Genomic DNA, 23,919 nt, shown 5'->3' on the forward strand with positions numbered 1-23,919 from the left:
TTTCCGGATTTTGGCCAAAAGGCTATGATGGTCCGTAGCACAGGGGTGGAGAGGGGAGGAATTATGGAGCAATGCTCTTGGGGGTAAGATTTCAGGGAAGCTGGAGTCTGATTAACCACTCACAGACAGCCCATTCAGAGCAGGGGTGTCCTGGATGCCTCCTCCCTTTCACCTCCTGAAGTTCATGCCAAAGACCTGGTGGCAATTGTTCATCCTCATGAGATTCTGGTCGTGTCGCCCGTAGAAAACTACCACGAGTTTGGAGACACACTCTGCTGAGTGTTGTAGGGCTTCTCCAAACCCCGCCCCCTCCCCCACCCCACCGCCACTACCGCCCACTGCCGAGTGGTTCAGGCAATGGAACGCTGCTTGAGAATGTCGATGATTTGCTCCACGACATTCCTGGCGGCAGCATTGTTTCCATAGTCCGGTAGTGGAGGGGAGTCATGAGTTATGTGTAAAATGGGTAGCGCTTGTCATCAAATAACCAGTCTCTGGTTCATTTTGATGGCTTGAATGTGACAGGGACAGCTGACTGACTCAGGATGAAAGCATTGTGGATGCTGATAGGATAGCAGGCTTTCACCATGTTCGTTGCACAAGCAACTGCGCATTCAGAAGCTGGAACCCCTTGAGGTGCCGATTCATCTCCTCATTGATACAGGGCTCCCGCAGAACCATGATTATGCAAGCGATGACTCCCTGCACCATTGGGAATCTATCTACGCTGGCAAAACCACATACCCACTCCTTCTGCTTCACTCTGGTCGAGGGAAGGCAATAAATTGCCCGCTCCTTGTGTACCGGGCCTTGGTGACTTCCTTAATGTGGCGATGCACAGCAAACCGTGAGATGTTGACAATTTCGCTGGCTCCTGTCTGGAAAGATCCTGAGGTGTAGAAATTGAGGGGGGATGGTGGTCTTCACAGCCACAGGCAGTGCCATCCTGAACGTGCTCCGCAGCTACAGGTCTGGGTGGAGAAGGTTGCACAGTTCAGTGACTATCTTCATAGTGAAACATAACCACCGCTGTCCCTGGCTAAGATGAAAGTAGGAGAAATGCTCTCTGAATACCCTAAGCAGATATGTTCTTTTATTGAGGGCTGACCTCCTCTTACCTCTGTACACAACTTCCCCTTTCTGCTGCCTCTGCTTCATGTCCCTGTCACGTTCCCACTAGCTGCTGCTGACAGACCTTCAAACTCCACTGAACTCCTTGGAGAAGTCAAGGAGCACTGCTACTTTTCTCAGCTCCTCCAACAACACAGTACACAGTATATCCACTCTCTCTGCAGCAGCAAGTGAAAGTCAAAATCACCTCACCTCAAAGTCCCATCCTGGTCCTTTTTAATGGAAGGAGTCCCTGATGCAGCTGAACTGATGTTCAGCTGAGAGTTTTTAAGAGTGGTCCACAATGGCACGTTTTCTGCCAAATCAGTGTTAAATGGTGACTGACAAGACTGCATGCTTCCCACGCCCACACTAGCACCCACACAAGCATGGTACACCATGCGGGCTGTGCCAGAAGCGAGTCGGCCTCTATATCCGGGGCTCTGGATTCCCTTAGCACCGGCACCAGCAGCACCATGGAGCCAAATGTTACGGCCTTGTTTCCTGCTTGTCTACCAATGGGAGTGAGTGGAATTGCCCATAAGGTTCCTGTGATCTGTGTGTGAGCTTTCCTGCATGTTGCTCCAACAGAGTGACTTAACCATTAATTTGGCGATAAATAACTTCACGTCTCTGCAGTCATACCAGAACCTAGTGCAACAAATTGTCATCTACATTAGCAATAATTACCATTAATTGGAACAAATTTTATCTGAGGTCTAAGCTGTTATACCTTACTAGGCAAACAATGAATTTCATTCAGGAGGAGACGTTGGAATTTTACATTGCTACGTGAATAGCAGTTTCTGGTTTCCTCACACTTGGGTTGGTGTGCAATGGAGAAATGGACAAAATTGGCACTGTCTATCAAAACATTAATTAGCAGATTGCATGTGGCAATGTCACAGTGAGTCAAAGGTTACACTATTTTGTAATAGCAGGAATGCTATACCATACAACACAGAACGTATTATATTGCTGAAGGGTCATCCACTTGGAATAATAATTCCATCTCATTCACAGATACTGCCTGACCTACTGAGTATTTCCAGCATCTTCTGACACTATGATAAAGTTGGTCTTCTTACAGGAGATGCTGACGCATGGGAAAGGTGCTGTGCAATGATGTAGAAAGTGATTCTCTGTCCAACCACATCATTCAGAACCACTTCCACTTCAGCAGCTATCAACGGAGAGTCCTCTCTTTTTCTGCAGACTTGTGTTTGCTTTTAAGATTCTCTTCCCTTCATTTTTATTCTTCATTTCTTTATCCTTTCTCCTTTCAGCCTTGGCAAAGACTGTGGTGAGGTGTGAGGCCTTTTAATTCTGTCTAAAAGCTTGCTGATTCTTTTGTCCTCTTATTATTCCATTCCCCTTTAATTGCCCCACACTTTAAATTTCACACACAAAAATTGTCTCCTACTACAAGTGTCTAATCTACTTACAAAAGCAGAATTACCTGGAAAAACTCAGCAGGTCTGGCAGCATTGGCGGAGAAGAAAAGAGTTGACGTTTCGAGTCCTCATGATCCTTCAGCAGAAGGGTCATGAGGACTCGAAACGTCAACTCTTTTCTTCTCCGCCGATGCTGCCAGACCTGCTGAATTTTTCCAGGTAATTCTGTTTTTGTTTTGGATTTCCAGCATCCGCAGTAGTTTTTTGTTTTTATCTAATCTACTTAAGTTGCACCCGAATTTTTGAGTAATTATTCAATACAGCTTCGAACGGAACATTCACACTTGACCATTCAGATGGGATTAGATTTAAATCCTTTTCAATTGGACTTGGATATGAAAATGAAATTCAGCACTTATTCCTTTTTATTATTTCTCTCTCTCATATTCTCCATGACCATTGCACATTTATTTCATTATGGCTTCCAGATCATTCCATCTTTCTTTCTTATCATTCCTGTCTCGTTTGTAGGCCTCAATGGTAATTCCTCCTCACACCTATTATCCAGTGAGAGTGGAGCATGGGAAGAGTTAAACTCAGGCTACATATGCTTACTGGCCTGAAGCCTCAACCTTCCCACCTGACAGCATCACACCTCCACGGAATTCAAAGCCCATCGAGATTCCTGCTGCCGGCAAGTGGAGACCTCATTTCCATTGGTGCTGCAACATGGTTTTCATAGCTTAGGGAGACATGGCCTGGTGTCGAACCCACTATAGAAACCTGTCATGAGACATCAACTGACCAGAAGATCCAAGGTATGCTTAAAACAATAACATTGCTCTGGAATCCTTGTGGACCAGGAGGAGCAGGAACCCTCGGGCCTCCCCAACTCCAGTCCTGTCTCTCTCCCTCCCCACACCAGCATATTCTCTGCAAAAGCCCTTGCCCAGCATTAACTTTATGGCAAAGGTTGTTTCCTTTTTCCTTGTGTCCCTGGCATCCTAAACCATCCAACCAGATCTCCTGCTCCCACCCACCGACCCTGTTAGGATCAGGAGGGAGGCATGCTGACATTATTTAAATGAGGCCGGAAATTAAAATGTTCTGTGCCTCAGGCTGAGATTCCGAGGGAGTCTTCCTCCCACCTGCACCCAGCCCGGGCCAAACGAGCCAGTTAAAATCAAAGTTTCTTTGTCAGTCTCATCTCCCCTCAATCAACTCTCTGTCCTGAATGTCTCATTCATTTCTGTGTGGTTCCTTTGCTCAAGATGTATCCCTTGCTGTTCACTAGCTTCACACGTGCATCTTCTTCCTGCATATAATACCTTGTAGCTTTACAAGTCTGAGTCCAAGCTGGACAGCCAAATCACAGCACTGTGCATTGTTAGGTGGATTGCCTTGAATCCTATGGCAAAATTTCATAAGCTGCATTCATTCACAAAGTGGTAAACAGTCTGATCCAGGTGACCACAGTCGGATGCTGCTGGGCTGCCTTTGAAATTCCATTTGTGGAGGAGGTGTTGTGTCCTTGCGCTGAGGCTCTTCTGTCAAAATCATTAGCCAGATTTTTGTTGGTGATGTAGGTGTCAGCCCAGAAATTGCGCCATTTGTCCATTTTTTCAAAGCCGGCATTGCTCAAAGTATTCACAGAGCCCCGGAAAGGTTTGTGTGATTTGAGTTGGATGATCAGTAGGCCCTGAAGGTCTTCATGGGTTGGCAGTCCTGGGTTGGCTTCAATGAAGGCAAACTCTTTTTTTAGTGTTTTTGCTTTCTGGCACACGTCAGGAGGTGTAACATTAGACAGGACTGAGAGCCATTGTACAGGTGTTGATTTCAATGTACCACTGGTTATCCAGTGAGGACAATGTCCAAGCATTTTGTTTGTTTGCTGTCAGCCCACACATGAGCAAGGGGCCTGATATGGCTGGTTCCTGGCACTTCTTGAGTGTTAGCCTTCACCTCTTAAATGGGAGATGCGTTGTGACTACTGGTAGCACTGAGAACATTCTGAATATTGTGCTGTGAATGAAACCACAATGACTGACCATGGGAGAGCATGTGTATGAAGATTATCAGACTGGAGATCACAGTGGAAGAGATGGAAAGAAGAGATGTCCTCAAGGGAGCTGAGGTCAAAAGGCTGTGGCAAGAGGCACAGGAGGGGGTTAATGCCAGGAGTGTAACCCCAAGGAGCTGGGTAAAGTATAGGAAGGTGTTTAATGATTTCCTGCGAGTTGTCACTTTCAGTAAGTGCTTCTACACAAGCTATATCCTACCAGCTTCACCATTAGCCTCATCAATGGCTCAATTCACTACATCTCTAACAGTCCAACAATCTCTATCAATCAGGACTCATATGTAACATTCATTAGCTTCATCTCACCCGCACACACTTAGAATTGTCGTAAGCTTCGCATGTACGTCTCAAAACTTATACAGGTTACCAGCTGTTCAACCATGACAGCCGCATCACCCAGACTTATTGTACAATACTGACTGACACACTCCTCACTTTGTTGCAGGAGATGTTGGTGAACAAGAGGCAGCAGGATTTAACAAGAGGTGGAGAGGTATGTCTGCGTGTTTTAATCCTGTTGAAGGAGAATGTTGGCCATTATGAGAAGGGCTATTGCCGAGGTTGTGACCACCAGCGGGGCTAAAACTATTGAAGATGAAAATATCCACACACCTAATCCTCTTTCACACATTGCATTTCTTCCTCATCCCTCCACCTGTTCTGATTTACAAGCTGCAGATGGTGTAAGCATCCGCTTCTGGCTTTCTCTTCTCTCCTCACCACACCCCAGCTGTTGTCCCTTTCTCAGTTCAGATACTCAAGAGCTGGAATCTGCACAGACAGTGGAGGAAGGAAGAAAGTGAAAATGAAGAGGCACCATCATTTGATTTCATAGTTGCAACCATCAGCTCCAGATACTGCCACTGCACATAAGTTAGAGGATAGAATAGAGGTGGGACCTGCAAGTGGGACACCAGGCTCAATCCTGCTGGAGCTAAGTCTGGGAGAAAGGATAGTACAGGTGACAGCTTGTTGCAGACCACACAGGAATGCCTCCCCCACTCCCAGTGGCTTGTCCTGCTCCGAGTGACCTCTCCTCATTCACCTTGTCATGCTCAATGCCAAGAGAAAGCCCTACTAGCTCACTCATGCATGGAAGCAACTGGTTTGTCCACAAGCCATGCACCAAAGTATCTAATCACGAGCCAGACCATTCATTGTAGACTCTTTAAAATCTTAACAAGTATGGAAAAGCACCCAAATAATGTAAAATGCAGCAAGTGTCAGAAGAAATAAATCAGCAACTAAACTTTGAATAGCGCTGGTGGGAGGGGTGGTCCTTCATGCCATTTAACACTGTGTTCAGCAGTACAAAGTCAAGAGAGGGCATAGGCTAGACAGTGGAGCTCCAAAATGGAGTTAAGTCAGTAACGAAATGATCTGCCTGTTCTGCATGCTGCCGGCAATCATTAGATGCGTACACACAAACCTCTTTACAAATATAGCAACCGCTGCACTTCCCATTGGAAGTGCACATGCTCACATAGACGCCGTTTTGGTAGTTTATGAGGCTTTCTGGCATCCAGAAAATTGTTGCCACAGAGACCAATTTCTCCCACAATTTGAACAAGCAATGGGACCTTGGGTTTTGGAGATCTTTGGGGTGACTAAGCTCTTTGTGGATGTAATGCACCTGAGGTGTGTCACAACAGTCAGGAGTTCACTGTGTATCTTTAGAGGAAGCTTTCCCCTTAGATCTTATAGAGCATCAATTCATTAACAAGATAGCAAAAGTTCTAAATTCCTCCACAGGCTGGTAATACATACGAAAGTCAAAAATAAACCAGAAATAAAATAATTGTTCCTTGACAAGTGTTACCGTGAATATCTTGTTTCTATTATCGAGAGTTGATCTTCTCTGACATGCATACTGAGAAATAGTTACCACTGGTGGCACATTTGATTGAAGAACTTTCTGCTCCTAAGGAAGAATAAGGAGCATAATCAATTTCATTGCTAGCTCTCATTGGCCCTGCTTGAGTTATCTAGTCTGTCAAGTGAATACATATGATATTATTAGTAGCCAGGAATTACAGATTAAAGATTTGTTAATTCAACAAACAATGACTTGAGAAGTCTACTTGTTGTTTTCTGCTTCGTTCACCAGTTAAAGAAGATTCTTTGTAAAATAAAAAGAAACAAATAATTTCATATAGGCTGGATTCTAACAAATCTCATTAGAACATTGTTATGGATTATGATTTCCTCTCATCTTCACCAGTTCTAGATAAAGGGTAGCTGAAGATTGGAATGTTAACTTGCATAACTTGTAAAAAAAAAAGGCTAAAAAAATAGACTACATAAAGAGTTGAAGGAGTATTATTGGATTTGGTGTAATAAATGTCACACTGCATTGTTCACAGCAACTCAGCATTTACAAGAACAAGGGTGTTATTAGGAAGAAATATTGGGCGGGATTTTCCACCCTCGCCCGCCACCGGGATCTTCCGGTCCCACTGCAAGTTAACAGACTTCTGGCTCGGGCACTGCCTCACCCATGGCGGGTCCTGCCTGCAATGGGGCCAGAAAATCCCGGCCATTATTTGGGGATACTGATTTAACGTCATTGGGGATGGCACTGAAATTTGGGAGCATTGGAAGGTAATCTGGAGTGAAAGGTTCACTGGATTGAGATCTCAAGGTCTGGCAGTAATTTGAAGTGGATCCCAGGATGCCTGGAGCACTGAAGTGGAAGTTCCTGGGAGCACCTAGTGACAGCAGGGCAGGACCTTGAGCATTGGTTCCGGGGTCCATGAACTCTGTTTAGGTTTTTGTGACCACTGAGAGGAGTCTTGGATCTGTGAAAGTGGTAAAAGTCCAGGGAAAGGAATCCTAGACTGAAGTAGGACTGAAGAAGGTGTTGGGAACATTTGGGTGAGGATTGGGGATGGAATCTGGGAATAATGCTCAGATCTTACAGAACTGACGGAGTAATGTTCAGCAGCAGAGAAAAAGGATCAGAGATCCATGAACAGAGCTATTGAGGTCTCCCTACTCATCCCCCTATAATAGGCTGATGTGCATCTGGAAAAATATTACAAAGAATTTGGCAATCCTTGCATGTGACCTTTCGCACCTTGGGTCAGGAGGTCTTTTTGCTGCTATTTCCGTCAAAAAAAGGGCCTGTGTATGTTGGGCTTTTAGGATGATCAGAACCTACAAATACAGGAAGATTTGTTGCCATGTCAAGTGTTTAAAAACTCTTTTGGTAGTACAGAACTTGAGTATTGCTGAAATTAGGAGACATTTTTTGTTAAGAAGCTTTTCATCTTGCACTTATCAGGACAATTTGCAAGAAAATACCAATGTCAGGGGTAACAACATATTTATACTGTATGAGAAGAGAGTGCTGATTGGTTGGCAAGTGGGCTCTGATTGGTAGAGGCGTTGCCATGAAGAATGCACGAGTTTATGGTGACTGACAGTTAACTGCCAAGTATTGTTTGAAATTTAAAACAGGCAACTTGACTCTGATTGATCAAGACATTGTCCTATGGAATGAACCAGTGAATGGCTGTCACTTATTTTGTTTAGCTCAAATAGGCGCAATGTGCGTACATGTTCTTTCTGTCTGCAAAGAACAGGGCCCTGTGTATTAATATATGTAGTTACCATTACATGCAAATGCACCACACTGCTAGCCCAACTGACAATCCTAAATTGTCTGTCAGCGTAATTCTTAGCACACAGGATGATTTAGCAAATGTTGTCCAATCACAGAATCACATCTAATCTTGGACACTGCGTTTTGAGTTTTGAAAGCACAGGCTGTCTGGGTATGATCCGTATCTTGCCCATTTGATATTATCCACCAGTCTTTTGGACGTACAACCTACATACCTAACATCATACTGACACTGAAATTCATATACCACATTACTCATTTGTGTGATAAGAAGAACGTCTTTTTGGCTTGATGACAGTATCCTGTTAATGGCAAATACCATTTGTGTTGCTACTGCATAGAAGCAGCTTGAAACAGTTATCTTCACCTGTTGCTCAAATTTTTCAGATACCTTGTCCTTCCAGGGTAATCGGAGGTGGACTGGGTACTGTTCAGGGCCAAAAGTGATGGCCTTGGGCCTGTTCATGAGCTTGCACAATATACAGCGTGAAATGATCTGATCAGGGTAGCCATTATCCCGCAGGATGCCTTTGATGCATCCTATTTCAAGCTTGCATGGTGAGCAAATGGCTCAGGCCCAATTTACTGGGTTGCTTGGAACTATAAGAGTCCCAACGCATGTTTTGACCAGTGAAGGTAGGCTTGCGGTGACCGTGGTAGAGAATTCCCTGTCAGGTTTCTCAACTAGTACATCAAGGAAGGGGAGTTAATTTGACTGATCCACTTCATAGGTGAATTTGAGCACAGGATGGAAATATTTTGTCTCCCATAACATTGATACTTTCTTGCCAACTGTCCTGATGGGTGCAAGACAAACAGCTTCACAACAAAAAATGTCTCTTTTTTCAGCAATACTCATGTTTCAAACTCTTTTAATTGTAAAGCACTTTGGGATGCCCTGAGGACACAAGATGCACTATACAAGTATAATTTTTTCTTTGTGACAAATCTCTCCGAATCATTGAGAAACATCACAGTGTGACGTAGCATCATCAGACTAAAACCTACTAATTTGTGTTGGTGGAGAAGCAAAATTACTGAACCTAGAAAGACCCAGCAGTTTTTTTATTCCTTCATGGAATGTAGAGGTTGCTAGTAAGGGCAGCATTTATCTCCCACCCCTAATTACCTTTGAGAAGGATTGACACAACAAGCATTGTGCTTTATCTTTATACTATCTGTTTCAATGCAATAATAGGTCTGAGCTCTTAATCAGTTCTCTTCAGTAACTTTTAACTTGAGTCTGACATGGAAAGGGTTAAATGAGAAATGAATGTCATGGGACAAAAACCAAAAATGCTGGAAAAACTCAACAGGTCTGGCAGCATCTGTGAAGAGAGAAACAGAGTTAACATTTCGAGTCCGTAGGGCTCTTCTTCAAAGCTGAAGAGAAGTGGAAATGTGCTTCAGATTTCCAACTCCACAGTATTTTGCTTTTACCTCAATGTCATGGGGTCTTTCAAGAGGCTCCAATCCATGTAATGATATAGTTAAATAGAAAATGGAGGAACAAGCCTGGCTGTTAGTCTCTCTTTATTTTTGTCATCCAAACTCGTAGAAAAAGAAAATAAAAAAGCACCTTCACAATGAATCAACAATATCAAAGTGGATTACAATGGTAACAGGGTAGTGTCTAAGCTGCTGAAATAACATGGTGCTGGATGAATTAAATACCCATCAACACCTCAGTCTGGTTTTACATATCCAATTAATGCTTGACAATGTATAAACAGATAGCTGGTTGGCCTGCCAAACAAAACACTTGGCCTGCAGCTTGCAGATAAGATATGACTTTGACATCATCTTCTAGACAAGAGAACTTCCATTTAATGCAGTTAAAAGTTATAGATATTTTCCCAATGTAATTAGTTGTCAGAGGAGAAAACCATTGAAACAAGCATGGGGGCTGTGATGCTCAGTTGTCCCCCGGCAGTGTAATGCAGGCAGCTTGACAACTTTGTGCTACCTGCTCATGATGATCGTTTCTACGTGTAGCCTACCCTGTGCTTTTCATTGGCTATACACATCAGCGGGGCACCCAATATTGTTACTTCTTAGCTCCACTTAAAGCTTGCCTGCACCTCATAAAGGAAAGGTTTATTGTGCCTGCTGGAAGTGTAGAGATGATTGGGAATAGTGTTGCACAACAAACAATAATGGCTGACAATGAGTGAAAGCACACAGAAGTTTTCCAACTGCATTGGAGGAAAGGAGCTGTGTCACATCTACAGATGGGGCAGGGGTACCTCCTGACAAATGATAAGAAGGCAGTGGGAACAGTTAGTTGCAGAGATCAATGTCCTAATGTTTAGCACAAGGACCTGGATGCAGTGCCAGAAAAAGTTTAATTATATCACACAAGGGCTTAAGGTCAGTAAATGCATCTTCTAATGCCATATCCAACTAAATTCTCTACTAATCTCAGAACTGCTCAATTCACCCTTCACCTAAATCGCAATCAATCAGGACTCATAAGTAACATTCATATGCTTCACCTCACCCTCATGTACTTAGCAGTGTTACAAGACTCATACCTACATCTCACAGCTTGCTCATACTGCTAGCCATTCTACCATGACAACCCCACATTACACAAATACATTTGCACCACATTCACTGTCACACTTCCCTCTCTCTTGCAGGAGAAGATGGCTCATGCCCTGAGGCAGCAGGAACTAACTGGAGGGAGAGAGATGCACATGAGTGTTCTAATCCCCAAGTAGGAGAGAGTGCTGGCCTAGCCAGCGAAGCCCACACCCCTTGAATGAATAATAAAAAACTATGGAAAGGGCTTTGCTGAGGTTGTGACCATCAATGGAACTGTAGCAATTAAAGATGACAATATTCTCATACCTAATCCTTCTTCTAACATCCCACATACCCCCTCATCCCACAATGTATAAGCTTCAGATGGTGTAAGCATGCACCTCTTATTTTCTCTTTTCTGCTTATTATAGTCCTACCCTTATGTCTTTTACCTTTCAGATACCCAAGGATGCAATCTACCTAGGCAGTGGAGGAGAACCAAGAAGACAGTGATAATGAAGAGACACCATCACTCAATTTCACACTTCTGCACATAGTGAGACATTGGGCACAAATACACTACAGTCAGGGAACGTGGTATGTGTATTGCAGGTGGTAGCTCACCAGAGAGCGAGATCACATACCGATTCTGCTGCAGAGGACTCATGCAAGGAGTTTGATGGATCAGGCCATGGGGGAAAGCTGATGGTTATTGACAACAAAATATTGGTCCATTGGGAACTCTGTGTTCAGTGTCAAGAAGCATGGAGGCAACGGGCAGGAATTGGGCACAGGGCTTTGTGCAGAGCTTGGATTCCATCCTTTATAGCACACGTGCGAGCCTCACCATGATACGGTATCTGATGGCTGATATCTCAGCTTCCAATGCAGCTCAAGCAGCTGCCAGCCAATACCTCAGTACAGTAGTAGAACCTTAGACTGCTACTGCCATGGATGTAGATTCCAAGGGCTTATCACAGCAGTACAGCAATCTGACCTCCAACAGATTGTTAGGATTGCTGAAGTGCCACCCGAGGGAGTGGCAGTGCTTTTCTGGTACCTGAACCTGATGCCCTCTCTCAGGATGACAGCATTCGTGATCCGTTCCTCCAATGCACTTGCTGTTGGCTGTCAGTCAGCCAGGTCAATCTGCTGATACCCACACCAAGATGGTGCACTCTAAAGCCTGATATTCTACTGCTCCAGGTCATCTCCAAGGCCATTGGCAGCCTCTTCCACAAAAGTCAGGAGCCTTCCACCAGTCATGCTGCAGCCACAGTGAAGGAGAAAAATGGAGTGCAGCTGACAAACTGAGTGCAGACTTGGAGTTTGGTGAGTGGGGGAGTTTGGCGAAGGGGGAGGAGTTGTTTGTTTCCTCTTTCTATCTTTCTCATCCCATAGAAATTGGTTCTTGCTCTACCACAGGGAAAGAAGCTAACTGTTTGATGAGTATCTAGTAAGTGGGTAAGTTATTTTATATTCCTAAGGTTTAAAATATACACAATTTGGTGGTAAAGTTAATCAAATATATAAGAAAGCAACATTAAATGTTATTAATATAATTAAGTAATTATTTAAAACACATTAAAGATGGCAGGGCAGGTGGTGTGTTAAGGCTGCAGCATGTGGGAGCTCTAGGGTAACATTGTGATTCAGGGCAAACATGTCTGCAGTAAGTGTTTGCGGCTCGAGGAACTTCGGCTCAGAGTCATTGAGCTGGAGGCTGAGCTGCAGACACTGCGACACATCAGGGAGGGTCAAAGTTACCTGGATGCTTTGTACCAGGAGGCTTTCACACCACTTAGGATAGGGTCTTCTGATTTGGTCAGTGGTCAGGGACAAAGGGTGTGACTACGAGTGAGGCAGGTAAGGGAACCCAGCGGGCAGGAGTGTGAGCTTCTCGAATTGTTCAACAGGTTTGGGGTTCTCTCAGCTTGTTTGGATGAGAGTGGGGGCTGCAGGGGTGGATGAGCAAACTGATAATGGCACCGTGGTGCAGGGAGCAATCCGAGTGGGTGGAGCAAAAAGGAATGTAGTGGTAGTAAGGGACAATGTAGTCAGGGAGATTGACACTGTTCTCTGTAGCAAAGAGCGAGAGTCCAGGCAGCTTTGTTGACTACCCAGTGCCAGGGTTCATGGCATCTGTTTAGGGCTGGAGAGGGTCTTGCAGTGGGAAGGGGAGGATCAAGTGGTCCTGGCCCATGTACCAACGACATAGACAGGATGAGGAAGGAGGCTCTGCATAGACAGTATGATGAGCTCTGCACCAAATTAAGAAACAGAACCACAAAGGTCACCACATTACAGGAAGGACGTAATAGCTCTGGAGAGAGTGCAGAGGAGGTTTACAAGAATGTTGCCAGGGTTAGAAAAGTGTAGCTACGAGGAGAGATTGGATAGGTTGGGGTTATTTTCCTTAGAACAAAGAGGGCTGAGAGGTGACTCGATTGAGGTGTACAAAATTATGAGGGGAATAGATAGAGTGGACAGGATAAAATTGTTTCCCTTGATGGAGCATTCTAGAACCGTGGGACATAGATTCAAGATAAGTGGCAGAAAGTGTAGGGGGGACATGAGGAAGAATGTTTTTACACATAGGGTAGTGGGTGTCTGGAATTCGCTGCCCAAGTTGGTGGTAGAGGCAGAAACTCTAAACTCTTTTAAAAAGTACCTGGATATGCACCTATAGTGCTGTAAGCTGCAGGGCTATGGGACGGGTGCAGGAACATGGGATTAGAAAGGGCACCTGGGTGTCCTTGGGCTGGCATGGACAAGATGGGCTGAATGGCCTCCTTCTGTGATGTAACTTTTTTATGGTTCTATAGTTCTAAGGTTCTCGGTTATTATCTGAGCCATGTGCAAATTGGCATAGGATAAATAAGATTATAGAAATAAATGCGTGGCTCAAAGACTGGCATGGCAGAAGTGGGTTCCTGTTTGTGGGGCACTGGCACCAGTATTGGGGAAAGTGAGATCTGTACCATTGGGATGGTCTACACTTGTACCGTGCTGTGGCTGGTGTCTTCATGAGCTGCCTAACTGGAGAAGTAGGGAGGGTTTTAATCTGAATAGTGGGGGCAAGGGATCAAATCTGGGGAGATGTGGTAAACCAAAGAGTAGAGACAAGGCATGAGAGACAGGTATTAATATGGGAAATGATAAACAGACTGTGACAGGAAGGGACAGAAAGTACAAATCTAAGAGTAAAGCAGCAGATTAGGCTAGACGCTACAAAAATAATGAAAGGACAAAACTAAAGGCTCTATATCTAAACTCACATAGGTTTCAAAACAAAACAGGTGAGCTGATAGCGCAAATAGAAATAAATAAGCACAACCTGATAGTCATTGCAGAGACATGGCTACAGGATGACATAGATTGGGACCTGAATATTGAAGGGTACGTGACATTTAGGAAGGACAGGTATTTAGGAAAAGGGGGAGGGGTGGGTCTGTTAATTAATGATGGTATTAGCGCATTAGAGAGGGATGACCTAAGTTCAGGAAACCAGGATGTAGAAGTGGTTTGGGTTGAGATGAGGAATGATAAAAGAAGTCACCTGTGGGAGTGGTGTACAGGCCTCCTAATTGTAACTACATTGTAGGGCACCGAGATTCGAGACGACTTGGGGATCTGGACAGGCAAACGCCTGTTTAAGGTCACGCTAAAGACCGATGGTAAGGGAGCCATTTTCCACCCTCCTTCCAGTTTCGCTATCGGGGGAAACCGTGGCTACCTGGTCTACGCTGGGCAACCCAAGCATTGTCGCTCATGCGGCAAGGCTGGTCATGTGGCGGCCAACTGCAGCGCCTCCCTCTGCAAGATCTTCAAACAGGAAGGGCACCAGACAAAAGACTGCAAACAGGCCAAGTGCTGCAACCTGTGTGGCGAGGCAGGTCACCTCCACAGGACCTGCCCCAAACGCTGCCGTACTTACGCACAGGCAGCCAAAGCCGACCAGGGGGAAGCAGAAGAAATGTTTCGTGTCACTCCAACCACCAAGGCCCCCAGGGAGCTCAACGGGACAAAGGAGGACACAGAGAGAGACAAGGTGGAGAAAGAGATCGAGGCAACAGAGAGCCAATCAGCAGCACTACCTCCTGTACCTCCCAGTCCTCAGGACAGCGAATCAATGGAGGAGGAGGCAGCAGTGGAAAAGCAGCAGGGGGAGTGGCGGACGGTGAAGAAGAAGAAAAGTAAGAGGGAGCGAAGAAAAAGCAAAGGCGTTTCCCAGAGAAGCGGCAAGAGGCGTCTCCCATCCGACATGGATGACAAGGGCAGCAGCTCTTCGGATGATGAAGTGCCAGGGTGGCACCGACAGAAGAGGCGGCAAAGCTCCAGGGCGTTGGAGGACGAGACACCCGAGCTCCAGAAAATTGGAGACAACAAGGAGACCAGCGCACCCCAACTTTGCCTGCAACCTGAGGAGGCCAGTGCACCACAGCCCCTGGAATCTGGGAGCAGTGAGGCAATCATCGCACCCCAGCTCCAGGAAGCCGGGAACAGCAACACCCCAGAGGGGGTGAGTTTTGGAGAAGCTTCTCCAGCAAAGGTCATCTCAAAACCCGCTCTCTACGTGAACCTCCAGATGCCACCGGAGCAGAACACGGCCAAGGAGATCTACCTCAGCCCATCCAAAGTGAAGGAATTTGAGCTCACTACGGGTATGAAGGAGCAGACTAAAGGTCTGGGACTCTCAGAGACACTGGGTTTGGTAGGAGAATAAATGCTTTAAAATGGGTTTAAAGATTGTATCCATAAATGTGCGTAGCATTAAATCTACTACGCGATGTGTTGCGACCTTGGACTACCTAGCCAAGGTCAAAGCTGACCTGTTGTTTCTGCAGGAGTGTGCGATACCGCACCTCAGCTCCTACAGGCAATGGTCACGATGGTGGTCCCACGGGCCATCGATCTGGTCGGGCGGAAACGACTCTCGTTCCTCTGGCCTGGGTATTCTGCTGCGGGGAGGCAACTTCACCGTCTCCGAGGTTAAGGAGGTGGTGGGCGGGCGACTCCTCGTAGCAGACGTAATGTACAAGAACGCTCCACTCCGGTTAATTAACGTGTATGGCCCGGCACAAGGGGCTGAGCGGCTGGAGGTTTTTCAGCAGCTCCCACTGCTGCTGGCGACCTCCAGGCCGGTCATTCTGGGCGGTGACTTCAACTGCATCATCGATGCGGCTGGACGATCCGGCAGGGCCGGCAGCAGATTGGACGCTACGTCCAGATCCCTGATGGAAACAGTTAAGGATGCCAAGCTGCACGACGTCTTCAGCAACCCTGCAGACGGAGCGCGGCGTAGATACACCTGGTCGCGGCCAGACGGGTCCATTCGTTCCAGGATAGACTTCCTGTTTGTGTCCCGTGCATTCACAGTCAGATCCACCGAGGTCAAGCCGGTGTTCTTCTCTGACCACTGCCTCCTACTGGCGGACTGCCACTTGGAGAAGGACCTGAGGGTGGGCAGGGGGGCATGGAAGCTAAATGTGCAACTGCTGACCCCAGAGAACATTGAGGAGCTCAAGAGGGATTACAAAGGTTGGAGAACCGTGAAACCCCTCTTTGAGTCCCTGACACACTGGTGGGAAGCGATCAAGGGAAGCATCAAGAGGTTTTTCATCCTCAAAGGCACCCAGAAAGCTAGAAAGGAACAGAGGGAAATGTCCCGACTCCAGAAAAAGATGCAGAATCTGCTCCGGCTGCAGTCGATGGGGGTCGATGTCAAGGAGGAGCTCCAAGAGGTGAAGGGCCAGCAAGCCTCGCACTTTGCCTCGGAGGCCTCCAAGATCATCTTCCGTTCCAGAGTCCGCTCCGTGGAGCAGGATGAGACGTGCTCACGTTTCTTCTTCCAAAAGGTACACAGAGAGCGCTCTGTGATCAGCAGCCTGAAGGAAGAAGACGGCTCAGTGAAGTCATCACGGTCCGACATTCTGAGGATCAGCAAATCCTTTTATGCCGGATTGTATGACGTGAAGCCCACGGACAGCACGGCCTCCCGGTCCTTCCTGTCCTCTATCACGGAGGTCTTAGACCACAGTACGCGGGAGAGCCTGGACAAACCGCTAACTCCTGATGAACTGACTAAGGCCCTCGAGTCCTTCGAGAAGAGTAAAACCCCCGGAAGCGACGGCTTGCCGGCGGAGTTGTATTCGGCTCTGTGGGACTTGATCGGCCCAGACCTGCTAGGGGTGTACGAGAGTATGCTCCTGGCCGGTAGTATGTCAGAATCCATGAGGAAAGGCATCATCACCCTCATCTACAAGCACAAGGGGGAAAGGGAGGAAATTAGAAATTGGCGACCCATTTCACTGTTGAATATGGACTATAAGATTCTGTCCAAGGTCATCGCCAATCGGGTCAAATCCGCTCTGGAATTGGTGATTCACCCTGACCAGACCTGCACTGTGACAGGCAGGAAGATCTCTGACAGCCTGGCGCTGCTCAGGGATACGATTGCCTATGTACAGGACAGGGGTGTGGATACCTGCCTCATCAGCTTGGATCAGGAGAAGGCCTTTGACAGAATATCGCACACCTACATGGGGGATGTGCTCTCCAAAATGGGGTTTGGGGAGGGAATTCGAAATTGGATCCAACTGCTCTACACTAACATCAGTAGCGCAGTCTCAATCAATGGGTGGGAAACAGATAGCTTTCCGATTAAATCTGGAGTCAGGCAGGGCTGTCCTCTCTCGCCTGTCCTTTTCGTGTGTTGCATAGAACCCTTTGCCGAGTCCATCAGGAAGGATCCGGGCATAAGAGGAGTGACGATCCCAGGCAGTGGAGGCACTCAGGTAAAAGCCTCCCTGTACATGGACGACGTCGCCGTCTTCTGCTCGGATCCGCTGTCGGTGCGCAGACTGATGCACATCTGCGACCAGTTCGAACTGGCCTCGGGAGCCAAGGTAAATCGTGGGAAGAGCGAGGCCATGTTCTTTGGGAACTGGGCTGACCGATCCTTTGTCCCCTTCACTGTCAGGGCTGACGGCCTGAAGGTGCTGGGGATATGGTTCAGAGGGACCGGGGCATGCGTTAGAAACTGGAAGGAGCGAGTGGCTATGGTGAAAAGGAAACTGGGCATGTGGGAGCGACGCTCCCTCTCCATTGCGGGTAAGAACCTGGTCATCAGGTGTGAGGTACTCTCGCTGTTGTTGTACGTGGCGCAGGTCTGGCCCATTCCAGACTCCTGCGCGATGGCGATCACTCGAGCCATCTTCCGCTTTATCTGGAGGTCGAAAATGGATCGTGTCCACAGGGACGCGATGTACAAGCCTCTAGATAAAGGGGGAAAAAACGTGCCCAACATCGCCCTCATACTGATGGCCACCTTTGTGTGTGGCTGCATCAAGCGGTGCGTAGACCCTCAGTACGCAAACACCAAGTGTCACTGCGTGCTGAGGTTCTACCTGTCCCCGGTGTTGCGAAGGATGGGTCTGGCCACGCTGCCGCGGAACGCTCCAAGTAGTTGGACCGTGCCGTACCACCTGTCCCTGGTGGAAAAATTTATGCAGAAAAACACCTTTGACCACAAGTCCATCAGGCAGTGGTCAACACGTAACGTCCTAGAGGCCCTGAGGGAAAAGGAGAGGGTGGACCCTGTGGGATGGTTCCCCGAGCAGACTGTCAAAGTCATTTGGCAGAATGCCTCATCGCCAGAACTTTCCAACAAGCACCAAGACGTAGCTTGGCTGGTGGTGAGAAAGGCCCTCCCCGTCAGATCCTTCCTACACGCCAGGAGGCTCACCCCTTCTGCACGTTGCCCTCGAGGTGGCTGTGGTGGGGAAGAGACCGTTGTTCACCTCCTTGTGGATTGTGCCTTTGCAAAGAAAGTCTGGAGAGAGATGCAGTGGTTGCTGTCGAGGTTCATCCCGAGCAGTTCTGTGACACAGGACTCTGTGCTCTACGGGCTGTTCCCAGGGACACACACCGAGACAAACATCAACTGCAGCTGGAGGATCATCAACTCGGTGAAAGACGCGCTTTGGTCTGCCCGAAACTTGTTGGTCTTCCAGCGCAAAGAGTTGTCCCCGACCGATTGTTGCGGACTGGCACAATCCAAAGTCCAGGACTACGTGCTGAGGGACGCACTAAAGCTTGGGGCAGCTGCCGCAAAGGCGCAATGGGGAAGGGTCGCTGTCTAAGACCTTTCTACCACAGCGCACCGAGAGACTGGGAACTGTTTAGAGCCCCTCGGGCTGTACAGATCAAAATGAAAGGCTGTAAATGATTGTAATATTGTTTGTACTGATGCACCTGGTGATACATTTTGTAAAAGTTTAACCTGGATTGTACCCTTGTAATGTTGTTTTTGAAATGGTTTGGAATGTGATTGAAGATATTTTATGAATAAAGTATATTTTTACAAAAAAAAAAATCAGGTCAAACATGGGAAATAAAATCTCCAGCTGATTAACCTCTAATGCCCTCCCTCAGCTAGATGAATCAGTATACCTTCATGTTGAACACTATGTGAATGAAGCATTGAGGGGAAAAAAGGCATACAATGGGCCGAATCTTCAATGGAGCAATCACTGTTGGATTGCCACTCCGCTCCTTTTTACTCACCGTAGTCTGGAGCTGTACATTTCTCACGCAGACTACCAAGCCAGGCCTGCTGAGAAATGGGCAGTGTAGCTGCTCCTGACCATCTTCACTACAGAGCAGGATTTTCAGGAGAAGTGAAGTCACGCCTTCTTTTTACGGCACTAACTGCCAGGTTCCTATAGGTTTAAATGTCCTAGCCACTTTGACAAGCTAGGAGAGAAGGTAAGTGTGTAAGGTAAGTGGGTGAGGGGGTAGGGAGGGTTGGGGGGGGGGGGGGGGGGGGGGTTGGCCTAACCCTAACCCTAACCCTAACCCTAACCACTAAACCTAACCCTAACCCTAACTAGTTGGCCACTAGCCAGTGTACATGGATGCAGTCAGGGGGGTGTGGGGTAGTCAGGTCATCAGGAGGGTGAGCAGGTAGTCAGGGGGTGGGGAGGATTTGGGGATAGGGGTTTAGTCAGAGGGGTGGGGGTCTACTCGAGGGGCTTGGGAGTAGTCGGGGCTTGGTGGGGCCAGGGAGTAGTCAAGGGGTTAGAAGGGTAGTTGGGCGGTGTGTGTAGTCAGGAGGACCGAGGTGGGGGGGCAGGTTGTGGAGTGGGGGTTAGTCAGGGGGGTCAGTAGTATATCAGAGTTAGAACTGGTTTTAATCCTTCTGACTTTTCTTGGGTAACTATTTTGGAAAGAGAATCAGAACCATCCAAATTCTCCAACTTTCAACTGCAGTTTCAGAAGGCTGCAGACACAAGGGAATTACTCAAAGAAAGTTCAAATTTCCAGGGCAATTCCCACACAGTCCTTATATGGGAACTTCTGAGGGGACCCCAGCACATCTTCCAGGCTACCTCCAGGGTGTGATCCACCGGAGAACAGAAGATCTGGGCCATTATACTTGGGTGGGTGCCTTCAATGTCCGAGACTAAGAATGTTTCAGTAGTACCATTAGTGACCGATCTTGACCGAGTTCTGAGGGTCATACCTGCCTGACTATGCTTGTGGGAGGTGGGGAGAGAACTAACACCTTCTTGAATAAAACCTTCTTAACTTTGCCCTCACGAATCTACCTGTTGCAGGTGCAAAGTATTGATAGTAATGATCACTGCACAGTCCTGTGCAGACAAAGTGCCATCTTTACCCTAGGGCACTCTTCATTCCATTGTGTGGCACTGCCGCCATGCAAAATGGGATAGACTTAGAATAGATTTAGCAGCTCAAAATTGGGCATCCATGAGGTGCTGTGGCACTTAAGCATCAGCAGAATTGCATTCCACCACAATCTGTAACCTCATGGCCCAGCATATCCCTCACTCTACCATTACCATCTAGCCAATCATGGTTCAATGAGGGGTGCAAAAGAGCAAGCAAGGAGCACCAGCAGGCATACCTGAAACCGAGATGTCAACCTAGTGAAGCTACAGCACAGGAATACGGAATGGTAAACAGTGGAAGCTGCATAGCTAAGCAATCATACAGCCAAAAGATCAGATCAAAGCTCTGCAGTCCAGCAATTATTAAACATCTAAGAGGAGGAGAAGGTTCAATGATGGTGGAGCCCAGCATTTGAGTGCAAAAGGCAAGGCTGAGACTTTTGCAACCATCATCAGCCAGAGGGACCAGGTGGATATATTTAAGGTTGAGTTAGACAGGTTTTTGATCTACAAGAGTTATGGGAGGCAGGCAAGAAAGTGGAGTTAAGGCCACAATCAGATCAGCCATGATCTTATTGAATGACAAAGTAGGCTCGATGGATGGAATAGCCAACACCTGCTCCTATTTCTTCTGATCTTATGATCTATCATGGCCTCCTCCTGAGGTCCCTGCTATCAAAGGAGCTCATCTTCAGCCCATTTGATCCACTCCATGGGATATTATGAAACAGCTGAGTGTACTGGATACAGCAAAGGCTATGGGCCCTGACAACATTACAGCTGCAGTGCTGAAGATTTGTGCTCTAGTACAGCCATGACTCTAACCAACCTGTCCCAGTACAGTTACAACACTGGCATCTACCCAACAAAGTAGAAAATTGCCTAGGTATGTATGTCTTGTTCACTAAAAGTAGGACAAATCCAACTCACCAGTCTAGTCTCAATCATCAGCAAAATGATGGAAGGTGTCATTGACAGTGCTATCAAGCGGCACTTACTCAGCAATAACCTGCTTACTGACGCTCAGTTTGAGTTCAACCAAGACCGTTCTGCTCCAGACCTCATTTGAGCCATGGTCCAAGGATGGACAAAAGAGCTGAATTTTTTAAAAATTCATTCATGGGATGCAGGCATCACTGGCTGGGCCAGCATTTATTGCCCATCCCTAATTGCTGTTAAGAACTGAGTGGCTTATTAGGCCATTTCAGAGACAACCACATTGCTGTGGGTGTGGAGTCAGATTTCCTTCCCTAGAGGGCATTAGTGAACCAGATGGGTTTTAACTACAATTGATAATCATTAGACTTTTAATTTCAAATATTGTATTAAATTCAAATTTCACCATCCGCCATGGTGAGAATTGAACCCAGGTCCCCAGAGAATTACCGTACGTATCTGGATTACTAGTCTAGTGACAATACCACTACACCACTTATCCTCCAGAATGGAAAATTCTGCCCTCAGTGATGATGATGGAATTGTGGCCTATTTCTAAATCAGGATGATGTGAATCTTGGAGGAGAACTTGGAAGCGGTAGCGTTCCCACACACTTGCTGACTTTGTCCTTTTGGATAGTGGAGGTCACTTAGCCAAAGAAGTAGGCATTAGGACAGGTGAGCAAAAATGTGGTAAAAGGAATAAGTTTTAAGGAACATTTTAAAGGAGGACAGCGGGTAGAGTAGGAGAGGTTTAGGGAGAGAATTCCAGTGTTTCGCAGGTGGACAGCTGAATGCATGACCACCTATGTGGAACAAAGAGATCGGAGATGTGCAAGAGGCCAGGATAGAAGGACAGCTATCTTGGAGAGTCGTGGGGCTGGAGGAAGTTATAGGGATAGAGACGAGTGAGATCATGGAGGGATTTGAAAACAAGGATGAGAATTTTACTATCTAGGCATTGCTGGGTGGTAGCCAATGTGGGTCAGTAAGAATTGAAGGGGTAGATGAATGGGACCTGGTGCAAGTTAGGACATGGGCAGCAGAGGTTTGGATAAGTTGAAGTTTATACAGGGTGCAAGTTGCAAAAGGAAAAGACAGCATTGGAATAGTTAAATCTAGAGGGTTTCAGCAGCAGATGAACTGAGACAGGGGCAGAGAAGAGCAATGTAGTGGAGGTGGAACTAGGTGATCTTGATGGTGGAAAGGCAATGGCTTTGAAATTTCAGCTCAGGGTCAAATAGCACACCAAAGTTTCAAACACTCTGGTTCAGCCTGAGACAGTAGCCAAGGAGAGGGATGGAATGAATGGCTAGTGAATGGAGTTTGTGGCAGGAACTGAAGACAATGAGTGGAATCTTCCGGATCCATTGACAGCGGGCATCATGGCGGGCGTGTGCAGATAAGATACCAGGAAGGCTAAAAATCAGTTTTACCCCAGTTTGCGATTGTCCACTCCACCCATCAATAGCTCGCTACATTTCCTGCCGCTGCACGTCAGGGACCTAATTTCAATACTTTAGCTTCTTATTATAAGCCCTGCTCGCTGGAATCATCCCCCCCACGCTGGATCATCCAGGCACGTCGGCGTGTTTCACAACTGTACATAAGCAACTTGCGCCTGGCGAGCTGCACTTGACTCAGGAATTTGAGGTTTGTTTGCCTACCTTGCTTCAGGCAGCCTCACAATCATCAGGGACAGGCTTCACAGACAGCACCATATCACTTTTAAAGGGACTCGGGCAGATTTCTACCTAGCAGACCAGCGGTAAGGTGAGGGTGGCTTTTCATTGGCTGCAGGGCTAAGGCTTGCTTGGGGAAGGGGAAGAAGTGGCCTCAGACAAGTGAAGGGGCTGTGGGGAGAGGGCTGTACTGGGCAAGGGGGGTATCCCAGGGTGTGTGTGGGGGCACATGTTGATCTGTGCAAGTGGCCTCAAGATGGTAAGGGCTGAGGAGGCAGTCTCCAGAGGAAATGAGGCCAGATGGAGATGTGAGGGTGTGTGTGAGAGTGTGAGTGGTGATGTCCCTTGAGCTGGCAGTGAGTGAGATGCCGGTGAATGTGTATGAGTTTAGAGTGGTGAGATGGTTAACTTACCCTGGGGGCATGGATGAGATCATTCATCCATTTTCTGCACAGGATGGCCAGCCTCTTGTGAGCAGTGTTGGCAATGACTACCTCTGCCACCGCCTCCCAAGCCAGAGTGGTGAGACTGATGGGCCTCCTGCGGCCAGAGCGGGTGTAGAGGACATCACGGCGGGCCTCCATGGAGTCCAGAAGGCATCTCAGGAATACGTCACTGAATCGGGGGGCTGCACTCTTCTTGGCTTTTGGCACCATGTCTTCACCAGAGCAGTCCTGAGCTGCAAACATTGAGAAATGTGCACACGACTGCAGTTCAAATATGGCATCTGGCATGTGGAAGTGGCGAGGTAACGATGTGGTGGGCAAATCGAAGGCTGCCCACCAGCCAGAGGGCATTTTCCTGTGGCTGCATAATTAATATGGCTGTAAGGGAACAATATGTTGCAAAAACCTGCCACTGCAGCCGACTG

General features: G+C 47.2%; 1 protein-coding gene across 1 annotated transcript in view; it reads right to left on the minus strand.

The window, feature by feature from the left end:
* Nucleotides 1–23,919, minus strand: part of dntt (deoxynucleotidyltransferase, terminal) — a 324,009-nt gene that overhangs the window by 277,627 nt on the left and 22,463 nt on the right. The window contains exon 3 of the mRNA XM_078565205.1: nucleotides 6,404–6,499. Within this exon, the coding sequence (XP_078421331.1) occupies nucleotides 6,404–6,499 (96 nt within the window). The remainder of the gene's footprint in view (nucleotides 1–6,403; nucleotides 6,500–23,919) is intronic.

The sequence above is a fragment of the Cetorhinus maximus genome, chromosome 20 (genome assembly GCF_964194155.1).
Source record: "Cetorhinus maximus chromosome 20, sCetMax3.hap1.1, whole genome shotgun sequence".
NCBI lineage: Eukaryota > Metazoa > Chordata > Chondrichthyes > Lamniformes > Cetorhinidae > Cetorhinus > Cetorhinus maximus.